The sequence below is a fragment of the Thamnophis sirtalis genome, unplaced genomic scaffold, assembly GCF_051295495.1.
Source record: "Thamnophis sirtalis isolate CommonGarterSnake01/CBP01778 unplaced genomic scaffold, rThaSir2_p1.2 scaffold_12, whole genome shotgun sequence".
NCBI lineage: Eukaryota > Metazoa > Chordata > Lepidosauria > Squamata > Natricidae > Thamnophis > Thamnophis sirtalis.
In genome coordinates this window covers 60,686,200-60,704,913 of record NW_028261392.1, presented here as the reverse complement: position 1 = coordinate 60,704,913, position 18,714 = coordinate 60,686,200, and the positions used below count along the sequence as shown (strand labels likewise).

At 42.9% G+C, this 18,714-nt stretch overlaps 1 protein-coding gene across 1 annotated transcript in view; it reads right to left on the bottom strand.

Annotated features, from left to right (window-relative positions):
- QSOX1 (quiescin sulfhydryl oxidase 1) overlaps positions 1–18,714 on the bottom strand; it is a 78,464-nt gene that overhangs the window by 23,221 nt on the left and 36,529 nt on the right. The window contains exons 6-7 of the mRNA XM_087726864.1: positions 11,875–12,020; positions 925–1,062 (exon numbers count right to left, since the gene is read on the bottom strand). Of these exons, the coding sequence (XP_087582990.1) occupies positions 925–1,062; positions 11,875–12,020 (284 nt within the window). The remainder of the gene's footprint in view (positions 1–924; positions 1,063–11,874; positions 12,021–18,714) is intronic.

Below are 18,714 nucleotides of genomic sequence, written 5' to 3'. Positions count from 1 at the left end.
AGCCAGGTTTTAAGGGCTTTGCGGAAGGCCTGGAGGGTGGTGAGGGTCCGAATCTCCACGGGGAGCTCGTTCCAGCCGGCCCTTTGGCTCCTCTAGTGGGCGTTCCAGGTTTCATGGTGGGCGATAGGGGTTTGCTGGAACTCTGCTTTATAAATTACTTCCCTACTTTATAAATCACCATTACTGTGGAACTGGTGGGCGGTTAGAAAATTTTACTACTAACACAGATACAAAAGTGGGTGGTAGGTATAAAAAGGTTGACTACCCCTACTCTAAAGTAACATTTCTACTTCAGATGCAAAGCACTGTACCTCCATGATGTGTAGCTCTTGCATCTGCTAGCCCCTTTTTAGTTTATAAGCTTGTTCAGGACAGACTGCCCCTCACTTGAGAGACCTCCTGCTGCCAATTACCTCCAATAGACCCATTAGATCCCACAGATTAGGCCTCCTCCGAATTCCATCTACTGGCCAATGCCGTTTGGCTACTACCCGGAGGAGGGCCTTCTCTGTGGCTGCTCCGGCCCTCTGGAACGAGCTCCCTGTGGAGATTCGGACTATCACCACCCTTCAGGCTTTCCGCAAAGCCCTTAAAACCTGGCTGTTCCGACAGGCCTGGGGCTGATGATTTCCCCGCCCCCGCTCGAATTGTGTGGTTGTTGACTGTTTTTAAATTGTTGGAGTTGTTTGTCTGTTGTCTTTCCTCCATGTTTGTATTCCCCCCGCCCCACTTACTTTGGTTTGTGAGCCGCCCTGAGTCCCTCTGGGAATAGGGCGGCATAGAAATGCAATAAATCAAAATCAAATCAGTCAAATCATCACTATGAATGTTGAGACTAACCAGTCTTAGCTTATATCGTGAGAACATCTGAAACAGCACTAGGAAAGAAGCAACATTAAAGCATTCGTGGAAGCTGGCACTCACTTGTCTGCCACTTTCCAAATTGTAAAAGGAGTTGTTGTCTGTGCGGTGGGGGACACCGTTGGTATGAAAACATCTCGTCTGAAGACCCCAGATAAGTTCCGCAGGAAATTAGTATATTGAGATCTCCAATCCCCCAACCTGGAAGGAAACATGAAAGGAGACAAACTTTATTTTTTAATTTTTTTTAAAAAGATTTTTATTAAAAACATGTAAAATACACACACATAAAAATTAGACGTACACCACATTTATACAATACAGTGCGAACAGGAACTTCCTGTTTTTTATATTAGCAATCATCAATCGATACCGCTCACCTTATATTATTTCCCCTTCTATCGTATTTCATTTGGATTTTACCATTCTTAACCCTCTTATTTTACTCATAACTATTATTTTTGAGTGTTGTTATATTCTTTCATTGATTTTTCTTTCTTTCCTCCATCCACCTATACCATTTATCCCATATCTGGTAGAATTCTGATTCTTCTTTTCCCTGGATTTCTTTCGTTAGTTTATCCATTTCGGCACAGTCCATAATCTTTCTTATTATTTCATCTTCGCTTGGGGTTAATTTGTTTTTCCATTTCTGGGCAAAGGCAATCCTTGCCGCTGTAAGTATATGTAGTATTAAATACTAGATTTCTTTTTTGTATTTCACTGACATAATTCCTAATAAAAAAACTTCAGGTTTCCATTCTATTTTAACCCCTGTTATTGCCTCCAGCCAAATTTTGATCCTTTTCCAAAAAAAATTTGCCTCCTCACAGGTCCACCATAAATGATAATACGTTCCGTGAATTGTTTCGCATTTCCAGCATTTTGGGGAGGTATTTGTTGAGATTTTAGCTAACCTTGATGGTGCCAGGTGCCATCTGTAAAACATTTTGTACTGGTTTTCCTTGTATGGAACTGATAGGAAACAAACTTTAACAATGTGTATTTGTGTCCTTTCTAGTTACTATCTTTAAGTTTCAGTGTGGTTAGAACTCACACAGCAAGAGATATATTACAAAAGAGAAAACTGAACAGTCAATTCTCTTTAAGCATCAAAATACACAAATGAGTATATAACATTACTAAAGAGATGTATTGTTTTGCACTAGTGAATTTCAAATAGCTTTGCCATAGAATCATTTGCTGTTCTATCTATTATGCAGAATGACCAAATATACCTTATTACCAGAGATGCTATATACTGGGTTCAATTTGTATGAAAGAGGAAGTATAAAAAATAAATTAAGAAGGAAAAAAATAAGGAGAAAGGAAGGTGCTAAAAAATAAAGAAAAATGAAAAGAAAGAACAGCTTCCAACTTTCTTCGATACAGTTACAAATATAAAATATATTAACCTCTTGATTTAAAATTCAGTAACAGTATTTCTATACACATAAACATTTCTAATTGTCAAATCCCAAAATTAATGGGGCGTTTCTTTCAGTTTCTAGCAAAAAATCCAAAATTGGTTTCCATGTAAAAACAAAAAATTAGACCAAAACTTTTCTTTAATGAATGTAATGAATTTCATCATTTCATCCAGTTGCACTAACTTCACCATCCATTCTTTCATTATAGGAATCAGTACAACTTTTCATCTTTATGCGTACAAATGTCTTGCTGCAATTATTATATATAGAAATGAAGACCCATATTTTTCTTTAAGTGCTTAACTGGCTACCCTATCTTCTCTATATTTTAGTTAGTTAGTTATTAATTTCTAATCGATAGCTCGCCTTATAACTACTGCCTGTTATCACCTCCGCGTGCTAATTGATTAAAATTTTCAGAAAAAAATACACCAATAAGCTCTCCTTAAGCAGTACACATTTTCTGCATTCACAGCTGTTATACATAACTATGTTTAACATCTTGGTAGTCTGATTTCCAGGAGACAAGATCCCCTGTAACTTTGCGGGAAATGAATTTGGTCTTGATAATCTTTCTTTTTGGGTATTGAATATGGTTTGTTAAACTCATATCTGGGTTAGGTCCAGGCTATTGGAGTAATCTATCTCTAGATTTTATGATTAAATAGGAAAGGCAGAATATGAATGGAAGAGTACGTAAATTAAAATTATTATCATATCACTATTGTGCAAAACAGGCAATATAGTATTTGCAAACACTTAAAATAAATGGTCATTGGAAACAAGCTATAATAGGATAGGGCAAGCCAAGCAGATTCGTCCCAAATTAGAACCCTTCACTTTCACTTTATTGCCTTTGCCACATAATTAATTTAAAAGACAAAAAAAAATGAAATATCCTTCATATAAACTGCCAGATCCAGCTCCCTTCCCCACCACAGCTAAGTCCAAATTAAAGAACAGCCCTGCACTCAGTATGTCTGTGACGTAATTATGAAGTTAGTCAGTATATTATTATCTCCTACTGATACCACATCTACAAATGAAACAATCCACGTTTCATTTCTCTTAATAGCAACAGCCCTTAGACTTATATACCGCTTCACAATGCTTTACCGCACTGTCTAAGCAGTTTTGCTCCCAACATGTTCAGCAAATGGACTGCACCTAGAATATATCAGAGAAATACAGACTGTATTCTTCAGCTTCAGATTGGGTGGAATGACATTGACTTATAACCAGGCACCATTAGAATCTGGTCAGGTGAATTGAAAGAGATGTCAGCAAAGATTGTGAATATTATTACTAACTCACTTCAATAGCCCAAATGGACCTATATATACATACATATTTATATAAACAGTTGTGACACTAAATACATACCTACTTCCCTGGCTCAGCTGATAAAGGAGGAGAACCTTGTGGCTTAGTGGTTAACACAACTTCTTAATATGTAATACAGCACAGGTTCAAAGCCCAGTAAGGGTATGGCTAGCTGATGAGAGCTAAATAGCTTGAAATAGATCTATACTAGTCTCCCTTTATCTATTTATTTATCAGCACAAATGCAACATACATACATACATACGTACGTACGTACGTACGTACGTACGTATATGTATAACACCCACCCACACACATATACACACACACACCCCAGTGGTGGGATTCAAATAATTTAAAAACCGGTCCTCTGCCCTAATGACCATCTGGGTAGGTGGGGCTCGGTGGCCATGTGATTGGGTGGGCGTGGCCAACTCAAGGTCACTCAGGTTGATGGGCGCTTCACTTTAGCTGTTACAATATAATAAGGGTTAACTGGAGAAGCAGTTTCTAATAAAGATTAGGCTAGAAACAACACCAGAATGTTTCCTTCCTGCCTTCCTTACAGGATTAGCCCTGTAAAGTGGAAAAAAATAAAAGGAGATTTCTTCCAACAATCCGTTCTCTGAACTACTTAGAAAGTTACCAACCGGTTCTCCCGAATAGGTGCGAACCGGCTGAATCCCACCACTGACACATATATACATACATACACCTCCCACACACACACATAAAATCTGATTCTCTTTGAAACTCAGTCTCAAACAGAGACAAGTCTACTCTCAGTCCCCCCCTTTATCTATAAACCAGGTGGCTTAAGATATAAACAGAGAATTTCGAATAACCTTGCTGGACAATTTCCCGCACATCCCAAAGAGCAACAACATAAAAGATAGCTGCTTGCCAGTGTAGCAAGCAGTCTAGTACCATCAAAAGAAGAAGAAAAATCCTCAGGGAAGCACAAGCAGGACCAGTCACTTTACACTCTGTTTTCTCGGCCTGATGCTCTCTGTTGAGCAGATGGCCAAGAGTCGGCATCATCACAAATAATTCTCTTCTCTGCCAGTTCTGCGGCGAGGAAAACAATGGCTCTCCTGTTGGGTGAAGCTGGCAGGAAAGAAGCAAGATGGACCGCCTCTAGGCCAGCCAGCCACCTCACTCCCGTTAGTTCACCGTAAAAGAAAGCATACTGATTTCACGTGCACCAATTATTCCCCCCTCCGGCCCAGGAGCAAGCGGTGCCGTTGCATCTGTAAAACCTCTTGCTAAGGAAATCAACAGTGCCAACTTGCCCCTTTTGCCCATCACACTAATGCCTTCACTGCCAGGTGGACATCAATCATCTGCTAAGAGCGATGTAGCGGAGGGGGGCGGGTGGAGGGAGACCATCTGCTTGTTGTTTAATGCACTATTCAGCAGCAGGAATTCACCAGAGGGTCCAAGCACAGGTTTCCATTGTTCTCTGCCAGCATCTCAGAACCAGCCATTGTCTGGCTTCTAATGAACTTTTCTGCAATTAGAAATGCACGTGGAGGAGACGAGCAGCTGGGTGGGTGTGAGGTGGTAGGTCAGAACACAGTTGATCACTTGCCAGGTTTTCCGAAGACCACCACACTCAATGATCTTTCTTTCCAAATAATGTGAAATAAAACTTCCCTTCTGCAAACCAGGCCGAGAAACACAAGTTTGCAAGGCTGATCGCAAAAGGCAGCGCACTGGATGAATATTTTTCAGTTCCTTGATAATTTTGCCAGAGGGAAAAACCCAAGGAACTTTGGTGCTATTTTAATACTGCATCTATGTAAAGCATTGAAAGACATGATAAAGAATGTGAAAAGGTTTGGGGCAATGCCCAGTAGCAATGCAGGGGATCAATACTGCACAATGTGCCTGAATCCTGGTGGAATTAAGGTAGTACTAGTAAATGGTTTCTGTTGTGGCCCAGCAGGAGCCGTTGGAGCTGCCACCAGACTCCGACAGCGAGGGGCCCTATGAGTCGGCTCTGGAGGATGTGGAGGACCAGGTTCCGACTCCGAGCAGGGCGCAGAGAGGCTGGTTGGCCACCAGGAGGCACCTGAGCCTTGGACCAGTGGGGAGGAGACAAGGGAGTGTGATCCGGACGTCAGCATTGAGTTGTTCCTGGATGCCCGGCATCGAAGAGCTAATAGGTGTCAGGAACAGTTGTGCAAGTACAGGAGGTAATTGCACTCAGCTGGTGGTCATTAGGCTCCTCTCCAGACTATAAAAGGAATGATTGTGCACACGCCTCTCTTGCAGAACTAATGTCGGATAACATTATTGTGAGCTTGGCAGGCTGGATTGCTGCCACGGCTTATCCGTGCTGGATTGCTGCCCAAGCTTGTCTGTGCCGGTTTGCTGCCAAGGACCTGGCTGACTGTTAATTAAATGCCGTAACTTATCTTTGGCTCGGAGTGTGTGTTGGTGTGGGACGAGGGGGGTAAGAACAGGTTTCTAAATCAAGGAAATGGATAATTGTGTATGGAGCTGAAATCCCTCTGAAGCATAAGGTACATGGCCTGGAGATGCCCACCTTAATGCCGAAGAGTGTTTATGCCAGCCACATACATATACTGATGGACTAGGATAGCTTAATTACAGTGATATAAGCATGAGTCATTTCCAGTCACTAATTCTACTGAGTTCAATGTGGAATTACCTTCCTGAATAACAAAAGTCATTGCCCTATAAAACCATAGTCGGCAGCATCTTAAAGGGAGCAAGGATGCTGTCAAAAGTGATGCTATGCAATCCCTATTCACCATAGATCTCTTCATTGCACTTATGTCTAAAAGGGGCACAGGTTGCAGCAATGAAAGCAGCGGTCCATAGTTCACAGCTGTTTCCATAGTGGCCCAGCAGGAGCTGTTGGAGCTGCCACCAGACTCCGACAGCGAGGGGCCCTATGAGTCAGCTCTGGAAGATGTGAAGGACTCCAACTCCGAGCAGGGCGCAGAGAAGCTGGTTGGCCACCAGGAGGTGCCTGAGGCCTGGAGCAGCAGTGAGAGCGAAAGGGAGCGTGCTCCCCAAATCAAGCCTTGGAGCAGTGGGGAGGAGACAAGGGAGTGTGATCCTGACGCCATGCATTGGAGCAGTGGGGAGGAGACAAGGGAGTTGGTCCTGGATGCCCGGCAACGGAGGGCTAATAGGCTTAAAGAACAGGTATGCAGTTACAGGAGATAATTGAACTCAGCTGGTGGTAATTAGGCTCCTCTCAAGACTATAAAAGGAATGCTTGTGCACACGCCCCTTTTGCAGAAGTCAATGGCTTTCCACAAGCTTGTCGCAGGAATCAACGTATTTACTAGAGCTGGAGAAGCTTTTGTGGCTATCTTGGCAGGCTGAATTGCTGCCAAGGTCAGTCTGTGCTGGATTGCTGCCAAGGTCTAGTCTGTGTGTTAATAAATAAGTAAGTATCTTGTTAAATAAGTATCTTTGTCTCGACGTGCTTTGGTGTATGAAGAGGGGGGTCAGAACAACAAACTATGGATTTGCTACTACTGCATGAAGTTGAAGGGTTTAATTCCCATTCCTGAGCCTCTAAAAGCCTGGCGCCAAAAAACTAAGCACACTTTTTTTGACATCAACGTTCTTATTCACTGCAATAATAAGTAGAGGCCTTCCCAGCTGTGTCATGTTCTCAGAGAGTTTTCAAAGTTACGGGGAAAATCTGGAAAGGAGCTCTAAGTATTTAATCATTGCAGTTTAAATCCAGAAGAAAAAAATAAGCAAGAATATGGGAAATACATTTTAAAACATGGCCCATTTCCCATTCCTTTCATTGGCCCACTTGAAATAAGAAGAGTGGTGCTTCCTAACCAGCCGGGACACTTACAACTTGAGCCAACTAGCTATGTTAGGTCTTTCTGTGTCCTGCAATTTTGCAGATACTAATTAAAAGCTGATGAATGGAATGCAACACACTACAATGACGTCTGAAATGCCTTATATCAATATCACATTTTAGTTTGAGAATTCAGTTGTTCAGCTCTATTTACAGTTGCTGAGTATATAAAAAGGTACAATTATGATATCTATGAAGTTGGGTTCCACCACAAAACCGCGGTAGTCTAAAGCGCGCTCGACAAAAGCGCGTATGTGACGTCATCACAGCGTGACGAAAACAGCACGCTGTGAGCGGTAAACTTTAACGCGTAAATCTAAACCTAACCCCCCCAAACCTAACCCTAAACCTAACCCTAAGCCTAACCCTTAACCTAACCCTAAACCTAACCCTATACCTAACCCTTAACCTAACGCTAAACCTAACGCTAACCCTTAACCTAACCCTAAACCTAACCCTAACCCTAAACCTAACCCTAACCCTTAACCTAAACCTAACCCTAACCCTAAACCTAACCCTTACCTTTATGTGAATCGGCTTGCTTTAAAAGCGCTTTTTAAAGCGCCCTTTTTTCTCCGCGGTCGTATTTGTCGCACTGCTGATGACGTCAGGTACGCGCTTTAATCGGGCGCGCTTTAGTGGACCGCGGTTTTGATGGGTCACGATTAAGTTGTGCCTCAAAAGTCAGCTTCCAAGCTACTTGGCCAAAAGATAGTAGCTCAAATTTGAATTCCCAATTAGGGAATCACCTTTCTTCTCAAGAAGATTCGCAATGAATTAATAATTTACTTGTGTAGATATATTACACTGCAGTATTTGAAGTGACGACTGTTTATTTTAGATAGTGAGTACGGCTAGTGCCGGATTATGAAATGTTATCTTCAAAGGAAATCTCCTAACATGTGCAGCTAACCAGAAAAAAGTCGGTGTATATAAATCATTAAGGAGAAGAAGGAATGTAGAAGACAAGAAAGACTGTAGATCGGATGGCATAAATCCAATAAATACGTACTAGGTCTGGTGCCTTGATATTAAAGAATACAGAAGTTTACCACAAATGCGTGGGGGCCACATGTGGCACACACATTGTTCAAGTCTGGTTTGGGGGAGACTTGGATTAAACTACAGGACCACAGTCAAAAACTTATCACAGTAATCGGAGGCCCAGTTCCTCACATCGCGAGCGATCGTGGGTGCACCTCGGTACACCCACATAACACCTATCCTCCGCGAGCTGCGCTGGCTACCTGTCGATCTCCGGGTGCGCTTCAAGGTGCTACTTACCACCCATAAAGCCCTTCATGGTAGTGGGTCTGGATACTTGAGAGACCGCCTTCTGCCAATTACCTCCTCGCGACCCATTAGATCTCATAGATTAGGCCTCCTCCGAGTTCCATCTGCCAGTCAGTGTCGACTGGCAACTACGCGGAGGAGAGCCTTCTCGGTAGTAGCTCCGACCCTTTGGAACGATCTCCCCGTGGAGATTCGTATCCTCACCACCCTCCAGACCTTCCGCACAGCCCTTAAAACCTGGCTATCCCGTCAGGCCTGGGGTTAAAGAATGTAACTCACCCCCACCCGAATGGTATGAATGTTGTGCTTTATTTTTAATTATGTATTGCTTTTATGTGCTATTGTTTGTATCCCCCTCCCCATGAGTTGTGAGCCGCCCTGAGTCCCCCCAGGGAAAAGGGCGGCCTATAAATAAATTTTCAAATACTCAAAATACTCAAATACATCTATACAGAACCAGGTTTGATATTACTGTCTTAGAGGATTCTAATTATGGTGTGTGTATGATGCAATAATAAGAGAAGAACACAGCTTGTCTCTCTGGAATAACAGCACTGCAAATGCTTTTGTAAGACATTAGCAAGACATATCCCATATCCACATCCTCCACACACAAATCCTTTATATCCCAGGAGATCTCTTTTTGAGCAACACCCAGAACAAAAATCCAGGGTTTTTGCTTCACACACAACAAGAACCTCCCATCAGTGGAGATTCCGTCATTCCCAACCCAGCTAGCAGATAAATATTTGCACGCCCAAGCAGTTGGCTGAAAACAGGTTTTGACAACGCAGCTGTCTGAATTATAATAAACAGGCTGATCTCTTCCTACAATGATCACAGAAGTTCTATAGAAATCTATCCTGCTGTAGTTTTCTGCAAATGCCTGAACCATAGGATTGGAAGGTCTTCTAACCCAAAGTAGGTCTCTTTATACCATCCTGGGCAAATGGATGTCCAATCTTTTCTGGAAAACCTCCAGCATTCACAACTCCAGGAGGCAAGCTGTTCCATTGGTTAATTGCCCTCACTATCAGGAAATTTCTTCTGAGTTTGAGGTATAATATCTCTTTAAAAGCTTCCACCCATTGCTTCTTGTCCTGCCCTCAGGTACTTTGGAGAATAAGTCAATCTCCTCATCTCTGTGACTGGCCCTCAAGTACTGGAAGACAGCTGTCATATTTCATCTAATGCAGGGGTGGGTTTCAACTGGTTCGCGGCGGTCCCCGCGAACCGGTTGGTCGGCGAACCCGGAAGTAAGTAACTTCCGGGAACGGCGAAGGGCCCACCCGCCCTCCCACGCTCCTTACCGGTCTTTGAAGGCTTCTGCGCTTCCACACAGGCGCATGGTACATACAGCGCCTGTGCGATTCTCCGCGAGCAGCTGGATGGCACATACAGCTCCTGCGCGATTCTCCGCGAGCAGCTGGATGGCACATACAGCGCCTGCGCGATTCTCCGTGAGCAGCTGGAGCATCGTGCAGGCGCTAAGACGCATGCATGAACTACGCGCGTGCATGAGGACGCCGCCGGCCCCGTTCCAACCGAACCGGTTGGAACGGGATAAGCAACCCACCACTGATCTAATGCTACTTTTTGTTAGACTAAACCAGTGGTAGTCCACCTGGTCCCTACCGCCCACTAGTGGGCGTTCCAGCTTTCATGGTGGGCGGTAGGGGTTTGCTGTTAACTCTGCTTTATAAATTTTATAAAGTAAAGTTACTTCCCTACTGTATAAATCACCATTACTGTGGAACCGGTGGGCAGTTAGAAAATTTTACTACTAACAGAGATAGAAAAGTGGGCGGTAGGTATAAAAAGGTTGACTACCCCTGGACTAAAACATACATAGTTCCCTTTATCTTGTAGTTTAGCCTTGTCATCTTTACTGATCTTCTCTGCACTATTTCTAGGATCTTAGCATTTTTTTCTATTATGGCTATCAGAACTTGACACAGTATTCCAACTATAGCCTCGCTATGGAATATAGAGCGGTATTATCACTTCTCGTGATCTTGATGCTATCCCTGTTAATACAGCCTAGGACTGTATTTATTTTTTTGACAACTGCAGCACACCGCTGGATCATACTTAAGTGTTAGTCCACAGGACACCTCATTCTCTCTATTGATACTGTATTATTGAGCCAGATGCTACCGATACCTATTTTATAGTCACGCATATGGTTTTTTCCTGGCTAAATGGAGGACTTTTCTAGCCACTGAATCACATCTTATTGGATAGGACCCATTGCTGTAGTCCATCAAGATCCTTCTGATTCTTGAATCTATCCTCCAAAATCTTAGCAATTCCCCCCAAGTTTGGTGTCATCTGTAAATTTGAGAAGTTCCCCTTCTAAATACGAAATAAAATAAAAATAAATTCTAAATAATATCCCTCACACAGGAACTGGTCGGAGAACCCCAAAAATATAAACATTCTGCAAATTCCTTAAATGAATAATTATAGCAATAGCAGTTAGACTTATATACCGCTTCATAGGGCTTTCAGCCCTCTCTAAGCGGTTTACAGAGTCAGCATATTGCCCCCAACAACAATCCGGGTCCTCATTTTACCCACCTCGGAAGGATGGAAGGCTGAGTCAACCTTGAGCCGGTGAGATTAGAACCGCTGAACTGCAGATAACAGTCAGCTGAAGTGGCCTGCAGTACTGCACCCTAACCACTGTGCCACCTCGGCTCTTGTAATTAGGAAACGAAGTTTAAGAATAGACAGTCAATTTTTGTAACATATTTAAAAGAAATTGTGAATTGGATAAAAAGTCCTCAGTTGGAGGGGGAGAAGAAAGGGTGTATGGAGGATTGAAGTGCTATGTTGGTTTTCCATGGTGGAAGATGAGTTGTGTTTATTGCTTTTTTTTAAATGCACAGTATATAAGTGATTGTATAAAATGAAAGTGAAAGTGAAAATGAAATAAAACAGTTTTCAACTTGATAAAAAAGTCCTCACCAAAAAAATTGTGCCACAGGAACTTAAATTCTTGAACAAGGAGAACATGGGTGGCAGAGAATTTAAGCATTTTAGCAACAACAGTACTCGATAAAACAGAAAAGGGAGGCTTCTATGACTATGATAACATCTCACCCAGGGATGCTTCTGCAAGAGCCATTATTGGTCACAAGGAGGCCAGATGGAAAGGTAGTGATGTTGAACTGCTTCACTAGCTCTTCGTTGCTCTGAAGCACTCGCCTTACTGCAATATTCTCAAATTGGAACATATCCAGGACTACCTAGAATCAAACAAGGCATGAGTTAATATCGCTCATCTGGATGCAAGAAGTTTCTTTCTTCCTCCTCTGTTTGAAAATTTTGTCTTCTGAAAGACTTCCTTGCAGCTCTCGTGGTCCACTACAGAGGTGGGTTCCTACCAGTTCGCACCTATTCGGTAGAACCGGTTCGTCAAATCTACCGAACCGGTTAGAAGAGGTTCCACCAGTGGACCCGGAAAGCAGGCCACACCTACAGAAGAGGTTCCAACATTTTTTGAAACCCACCACTGGTCCGCTACCAATGAAATCTTGCTTATCCTTTTCAGGTTATTCACATCTAAACAGTGTCAAGTTGCATATTTGTGGATTCATCAGAGGTGCATACATTCTCTGGAACATTCCATTATTATTTCTTTAGCAACGATATATCCACTGCCAAAGTGTCCCTTGAATCCCAAACTGGAAAAGAAGTAGGTAATACCATTACATATACTCAGCGTTATGATTACACAAGTAAAGATTATTCGCGTAATCTTTGTGTTTATATTTATAAGAGCCAGTAGGTACAACCTATTATTTCTTTTAAGTCTTGTGGCAATTAACTACTTTCTTTGATTCCCTCTTATCCCAAAGTTCACTGAAGGAAATAAAGCAGCCAGAGGTACTCAGTAGGCCATGAAGAGCGTGACCCGACAAATGCGCGCTAGAGAAATGCGCGCCGACAAAACCGCGATGTCAAAATCGCGCCGACAAAAGCACGATTATGGTTAAGGTTAGGGTTAGGGTTATAACGTTTTCGTATCACACTATGTTGTTTGTTGATGGCGTGCTTTTATCGGTGCGCATTTGCCGGCGTGCTTTTGTGGGTGCGATTTTGACGTCGCGGTTTTGTCGACGCGCTTTTGTCGGCACGCCTTTGTCTAGCGCGCATTTGTCGGTGGACCCGTGAAGAGCAAACTCAAAAAGAGGAAAAAAAACAAAGAATTGAGAACAACAAACAACTTTTTTTCAGCATGCAAACATATCTATCAAAGGAGTTTCATTTCTCCCCTCTTTTATGCAGGAATTCTTTGTACTGATTTGCATCAGAGAGCATCATCAATTTAAAGCCAAAGGCTACCACTTTACCTTCAGGTGTTGGGTCAGGGTTACAGCTCAATAATGGTCATGATACACGTAAGATTTTACTATCGCTTTGGGTGAGCTACTTGGGGTCCTGATCTGTGGGAAAAGCATTCTGAATAGTACAGTGCCTCCATTGCCAAAACTGAATCTGGTAGAAGTCATTCTGTTCAGACTTCAAGAGGTAAATAGTCATAGAAATCCAGAGGGTACATAAAACCATGGGCAACATAATGGCTGTCCATTAGTCAGTTCCCACTTCTCTTTCCAGGAACAAATGGTTCTTCCATCTTTAGAAAAACTGGCAGCTAAAAAGAGACATGGGGGGGGGGAGGGGGGGAATAACTAAGATGCTTGGAGCTGAAATCAGCAGCTGCTCATCCACACTTTTTCCTGCATGGAGATGTCTTCTGTGTTGCCACCACATTTCAGTGTTGCTGGAATCAGAATTTGCATCCTTTCACATGTACATTAGGTTTTAAATTAAAGATCTTTTTTTTTTTGTGAAAATACGTTTATTTCCATTTCATTCCATACAATCACATGTATACTGTGCATAACCGGGGCATATAACATTGAATAATAAACACAGTCCTCGCTTTTATAGACAATACCCCACATAATACAAACCAGGGCTGGGTTTCGACCGGTTCGCACCGGTCCCTGCGATCCGGTTGGTCGCCGAACCCGGAAGTAAGTAACTTCCGGGAACGGCGAAGCCCCCCCCCCCCCCCCGTGCCCGCGAGCGCCCACACACCCACGCCCACTCCTTACCCGGTTTTTTCGAATTTCGCGCTTTCCACGCATGCGCAGAACGCCTGTGCGATCCTCCAGGAGCAGCTGGAGCATCGCGCAGATGCTAGTACGCATGCGCGCGCCATGTGCGTGCACACGCGCACCGTGTGCACGAGGACGCCGTGTGTGTGCGCGAGGACGCCGCGTGCGTGCACGCGCACGCCGCATGCGTGTGTGAGGACGCCGCCGGCCTCGTTCCAACCGATCCGGTTGGAACGGAGCGAGAAACCCACCCCTGATACAAACCCAATATACCACCTTGACCCACCATACACCCTCTTTCACCCCCCTCCAACTTTCATTCTTCCTTCCAACATACCCCTCTACTTCCTACTTCCCCTCCCCCTCTATCCCTCCTCTCTCTCAATACATTCCCTCCCTTCCTTCTCCTCCTACCTCCAATCCTCTCTCCCACCCTCTCCACCCCTCCTTCTTCTTTCACTCTACTCCTCCCTTCGATGTACTTCTATTGTCAACCAATATGTTCAGCTTGTCGTATTTTTACACTAACATTAAAAAGCCACAGTATACAAGTGCAATCATGTGCTTTAAGATCTAACACATATTATATTTCCCCCCTCCCCCCAGAACCCCACCTCCCTTCCCTCCCCCCGACTTCCCAGAGCCCGTACACGGTATAACTTTTTAGCAAACACAGTCTAAAATGTTAAAGATCTTTTTGATGTTCCCTGCTTAATTTGGAATCAGAAGTTCATGCTTAGCCTGCCAAAAAAAAAAAATTAAAAGCAAAAATCTGGGCAAATTCACCAAATCCTATTGTCAGTGTTATCCACATTTACTTTAACTGGAAATACACTTTATAGAAAGAGATTATATTGTAATTTACCATACAAATGTAACTGTTGTGGGGAAACCAAAGGGATGTCCCTGTCACCTTGAATGAAAAAAAAGCTAACCAGAAGAAGTATTACCCCGGTTTCCTCCTTTCGTTGGATTTCACTGTGGTTTGTGGGGGCGGATTATATAAAAGAAATTCTTTCACAGGAGATTAATTGGAAGTTAAATATTATGTAGTTTAGTCATATGGAGAAAACATGTTCTGTGAACTATACCATTTGCTTCCTTCAATTTAACCTTGTCAAGAGACGATATCTGGGCACGTACGCATAGCAGTTATTTTTAACAAAAATAAGCACCAGCCAGGGAAGAGGAAGCACCCCAAAGCTGTAAAACAAACATCTCCTGAACAACTCAGAAATATTAACTTGACCTCACACAGGACAAATAGAAGAGAATGTATGTAGTTCAGGGTAAAATTGTGGAGTCCTTGGAGCTCTCTGAGCTTAGCTGTATGCTTGCAGACGGTTCACCGACAAAAGGGCGAACGACAAAACCGTGCCCGACTAAACTGCGGTGACAAAACCGCGTGTTCTAAAGCGCTCCGACGAATGAGTGCTGAATCGTGCCGACAACAGCGCGGCGACAGAAGCGCGCTGTGAACCTAAACCTAACCCTAAACCTAACGCTAACCCTAACCCTAAACGTAACCCTAAACGTAACGCTAAACCTAACCCTAAACCTAACCCTAAACATAACGCTAAACCTAACCCTAAACATAACGCTAAACCTAACCCTGAACCTAACCCTAAACCTAACCCTTGCCTTAAGTTAAATCGGCTTTCTGTCGATGCGCTGTTGTAAAGTGCCCTTCTGTCTCCACGCTGTTGTCGCGACCCTGTTGTCGCCGCATTGATGACGTCGCAGTTTTAGCGACGCGGTTTAGTCGGGTGTGGTTTTGTTGTTCGCCCTTTTGTCGGGTCATGCTTGCAGACATTTCAGTACTTAACTAGATAAAATCATTAGTGCTAGCGAGTGTGGATGTTCCTCCCTATTTATATTCAGTACGGTATTGGGGGGAGTGAGGGGAAAGGTTCTGCTTAGTAGTCCTTTGATTAGGGTATTGTTTTTTGCATGATTATTTGTCTGGTGTCAATCCCTGCTTATCTGGGTACAGGCTGCTGTAGAGGAAGTGCTCTGCTCTTTTTAGGTTTGGTTTTTTTTAAGCATTTTTATGGTCTCTTTTGAATGGTGTGTAAATGAATGGTGTGTAAAAAAATCACACTCCCACCAATGCTGGCCGGCAAGCTACTGCATATAAACAGGGAGCAAACTTCACATTCACTAGCACTGATATTACCTAGTCGGATAATGAAACATTTGCAAGCAACAATCAAACTCAGAATGCACCAAAGACTTCACAGGACACTTAGGTTCTACCACAAAACCGCGGACGACAAAATCGCGGTCGACGAAAGCGCGTATGTGACGTCATCACAGCGCGACAAAAAAGATTGAAAAAGATCGAAAAATGTAAAAATAAAGCTAAAACCTTCCCCTAACCCCCCCAAACCTAACCCTAAACCTAACCCTAAACCTAACCCTTAACGTAACGAAAAACCTAACGCTAACCCTTAACCTAACGCTAAACGTAACGCTAATGCTCTAACCCTAACCCTTAACCTAATCCTTACCTTTATGTGAATCGGCTTGCTGTAATTTAATTTTTATTTCAATTTTTCGATCTTTTTCGTCGCGTTGTGATGACGTCACATACGCGATTTCGTCGACCGCGCTTTTGTGGAACGCGCTTTTGACGGGTCACGGGACACTTAACCAGTAGAGATGGGGAAATATCCCTAGAATAGTTATTGCTGCCAGTATCAGGGATTTAATTAATATGTCAAACATATTCCCACAGAGTGCTTGACCCATGTAAGATATTCCAGGAAGGAACAGGAAGGAAGAGCCGAATAATCAGCACTTTTTAGTTCTTTCCACAAAAGTTACAGGTCTATAATAACATAATAATGTTTAATTAGCCTATTTATCTGTGCATCAGAGCGTACTCTAAAAACTCACTTTGGGAAGGATTCTTGGTCAGGTTGATTAAAGGTCATTCCAATGTTACAGGGAATGAGCCATTAGTCACTTGACATCTGCAATGCCTTCAAGAGTGTCCTGAAATTTTAGTGCAAAATACAGCATGCAGGGCGCTAATGTACACCCAATACCAAAACCTCACTGTACCTGTGTAGAACATCCTGTAATTGGTTGTCAATTATTTCCCAGGCACAATGTAGCAGCATCTTACAAGTCTGGTTGCGCTTTTCTTCCCGTCCTTATAGCCCAGCGAATCAGCAAGGTGTATTACCATTAAAGATCATCTTGCTTCTCAGAACATAGAGAAAGTTTCAGCCTTTTTTGGCATAAATAACAGCTCTTGCCTATTTCTGTCAAGGTCATCTCTCTTACTCTTTTACCCTGTGGCACATTCTTGCTATGAAATTACATTCAGACTCTACTCTTTTGGCTGTGTCCTTCCTCTTTATTCAGAACTTCTCAGTGTGAATTTGACAGGGACGTGCAGTCACTAGAGGCAGGGGAGGCGTGGCCTTACCAGTCATGAGGAAAAGGAAAGAATTTTTAAAAAAATAATTAAAGCCAAGGTAGTTGCTACCAGATTCTAAGTCACAGTGACTTGGAACAGTGCTTAGTGTTAATTATAGGAGGAGGCCAGAGAACTAGGGGCCTCTTTTGCATAAGGAATTTTTCGCCTTTTAAGAGTTAAGCAAGGGTTAAAAAGCGAAGAATTCCTTATGCAAATGAGGCACCTGTTCTCTTACCTCCTGTAGAGGGCATTTTTAGAGGCTTTTTAGAGTTCTCTGGGAGCAACTAGCTCAGTCTGACTCAGAGCTCTGGCCTTTCATGAGGGCAGAGTTGAAATCCTCTCTGAAACAGCTGGAAAAGGTGCCTGTGTGGGGAGGGGGGAGGAATTCAAAAAGTTTGATTGCATGCAGAACCCACGTTGCCTTTTCAAACACACACACACACACACACACACACACACACACACACACACACAGCTGGATAAAAGTATATAAACCCAGCTTCACTGAAAAGGCAACGTGATTCACCTGCAATCAAAGGCTCCGGGAAGGCAGCGGGGGAAGGGGGGGTATGGCAGAGGAGTTGCTTTCAAGCCTTTGGAAAATATATCCAATCCAACTTCTGTGTGTGTGTTTGTTTGAGAGTGAGTGAGTGAGAGAGGGATCCAACTTCTCTGTGTGCGTGTGTCTGTTTGAGAGAGGGTGGAGGGAGGGAGAGAGGGTGGAGGGAGGGGGAGGGAGAAGAAAAAGAATGGGAAAACTTATTTTGCAAGGGGGGAAAATGCTGTCGCTTTAAATCGGAACTGAGCATGCCTGGCTGTGGAATTCTGGGAGTTGAAGTCCACAAGTCTAAAAAGCTGCCTCATCAGCCATAAAACTCACCGCACGTCACTGGAATTTGATAATGATTATAAGCGGGTCTCAATTTGTGCAGCCTAGTGAGTCCCAAAAATGATTATTTGAATTTGCACTGTCCAAAGTGATATGTCTATGGAAAATGTGGAAATTAGTTCCAGCTCAAATAGGCAGTGAAGTATTTTAAACAACAATTAAATATTATAATAAAGGATAAAAAGAATATACTCTTGATTAAAATTTAAGGCTAACAAAATCAGAGATAGTTGCAGAAAGTAAAATAAAAATAAAAGAATTCTATGAGTATTTCAACGTATCCTATTTTAGTGTTGTTACAACCACTTTCATGTCTTCAATCATGTCAAATTTTTGTTCCAAGGTAATAACAAGTCTCTTCTTTTTTAAAAATGCACCTGTGTAAGTCTCAATTGCACAAGTAATAATCAATAATCAATAATTAATAATTACTGTGGTCCCATTAAATACAACCTGGTATTAATTTGCACTAAACCAAATATCATATTATTTGAACTCAC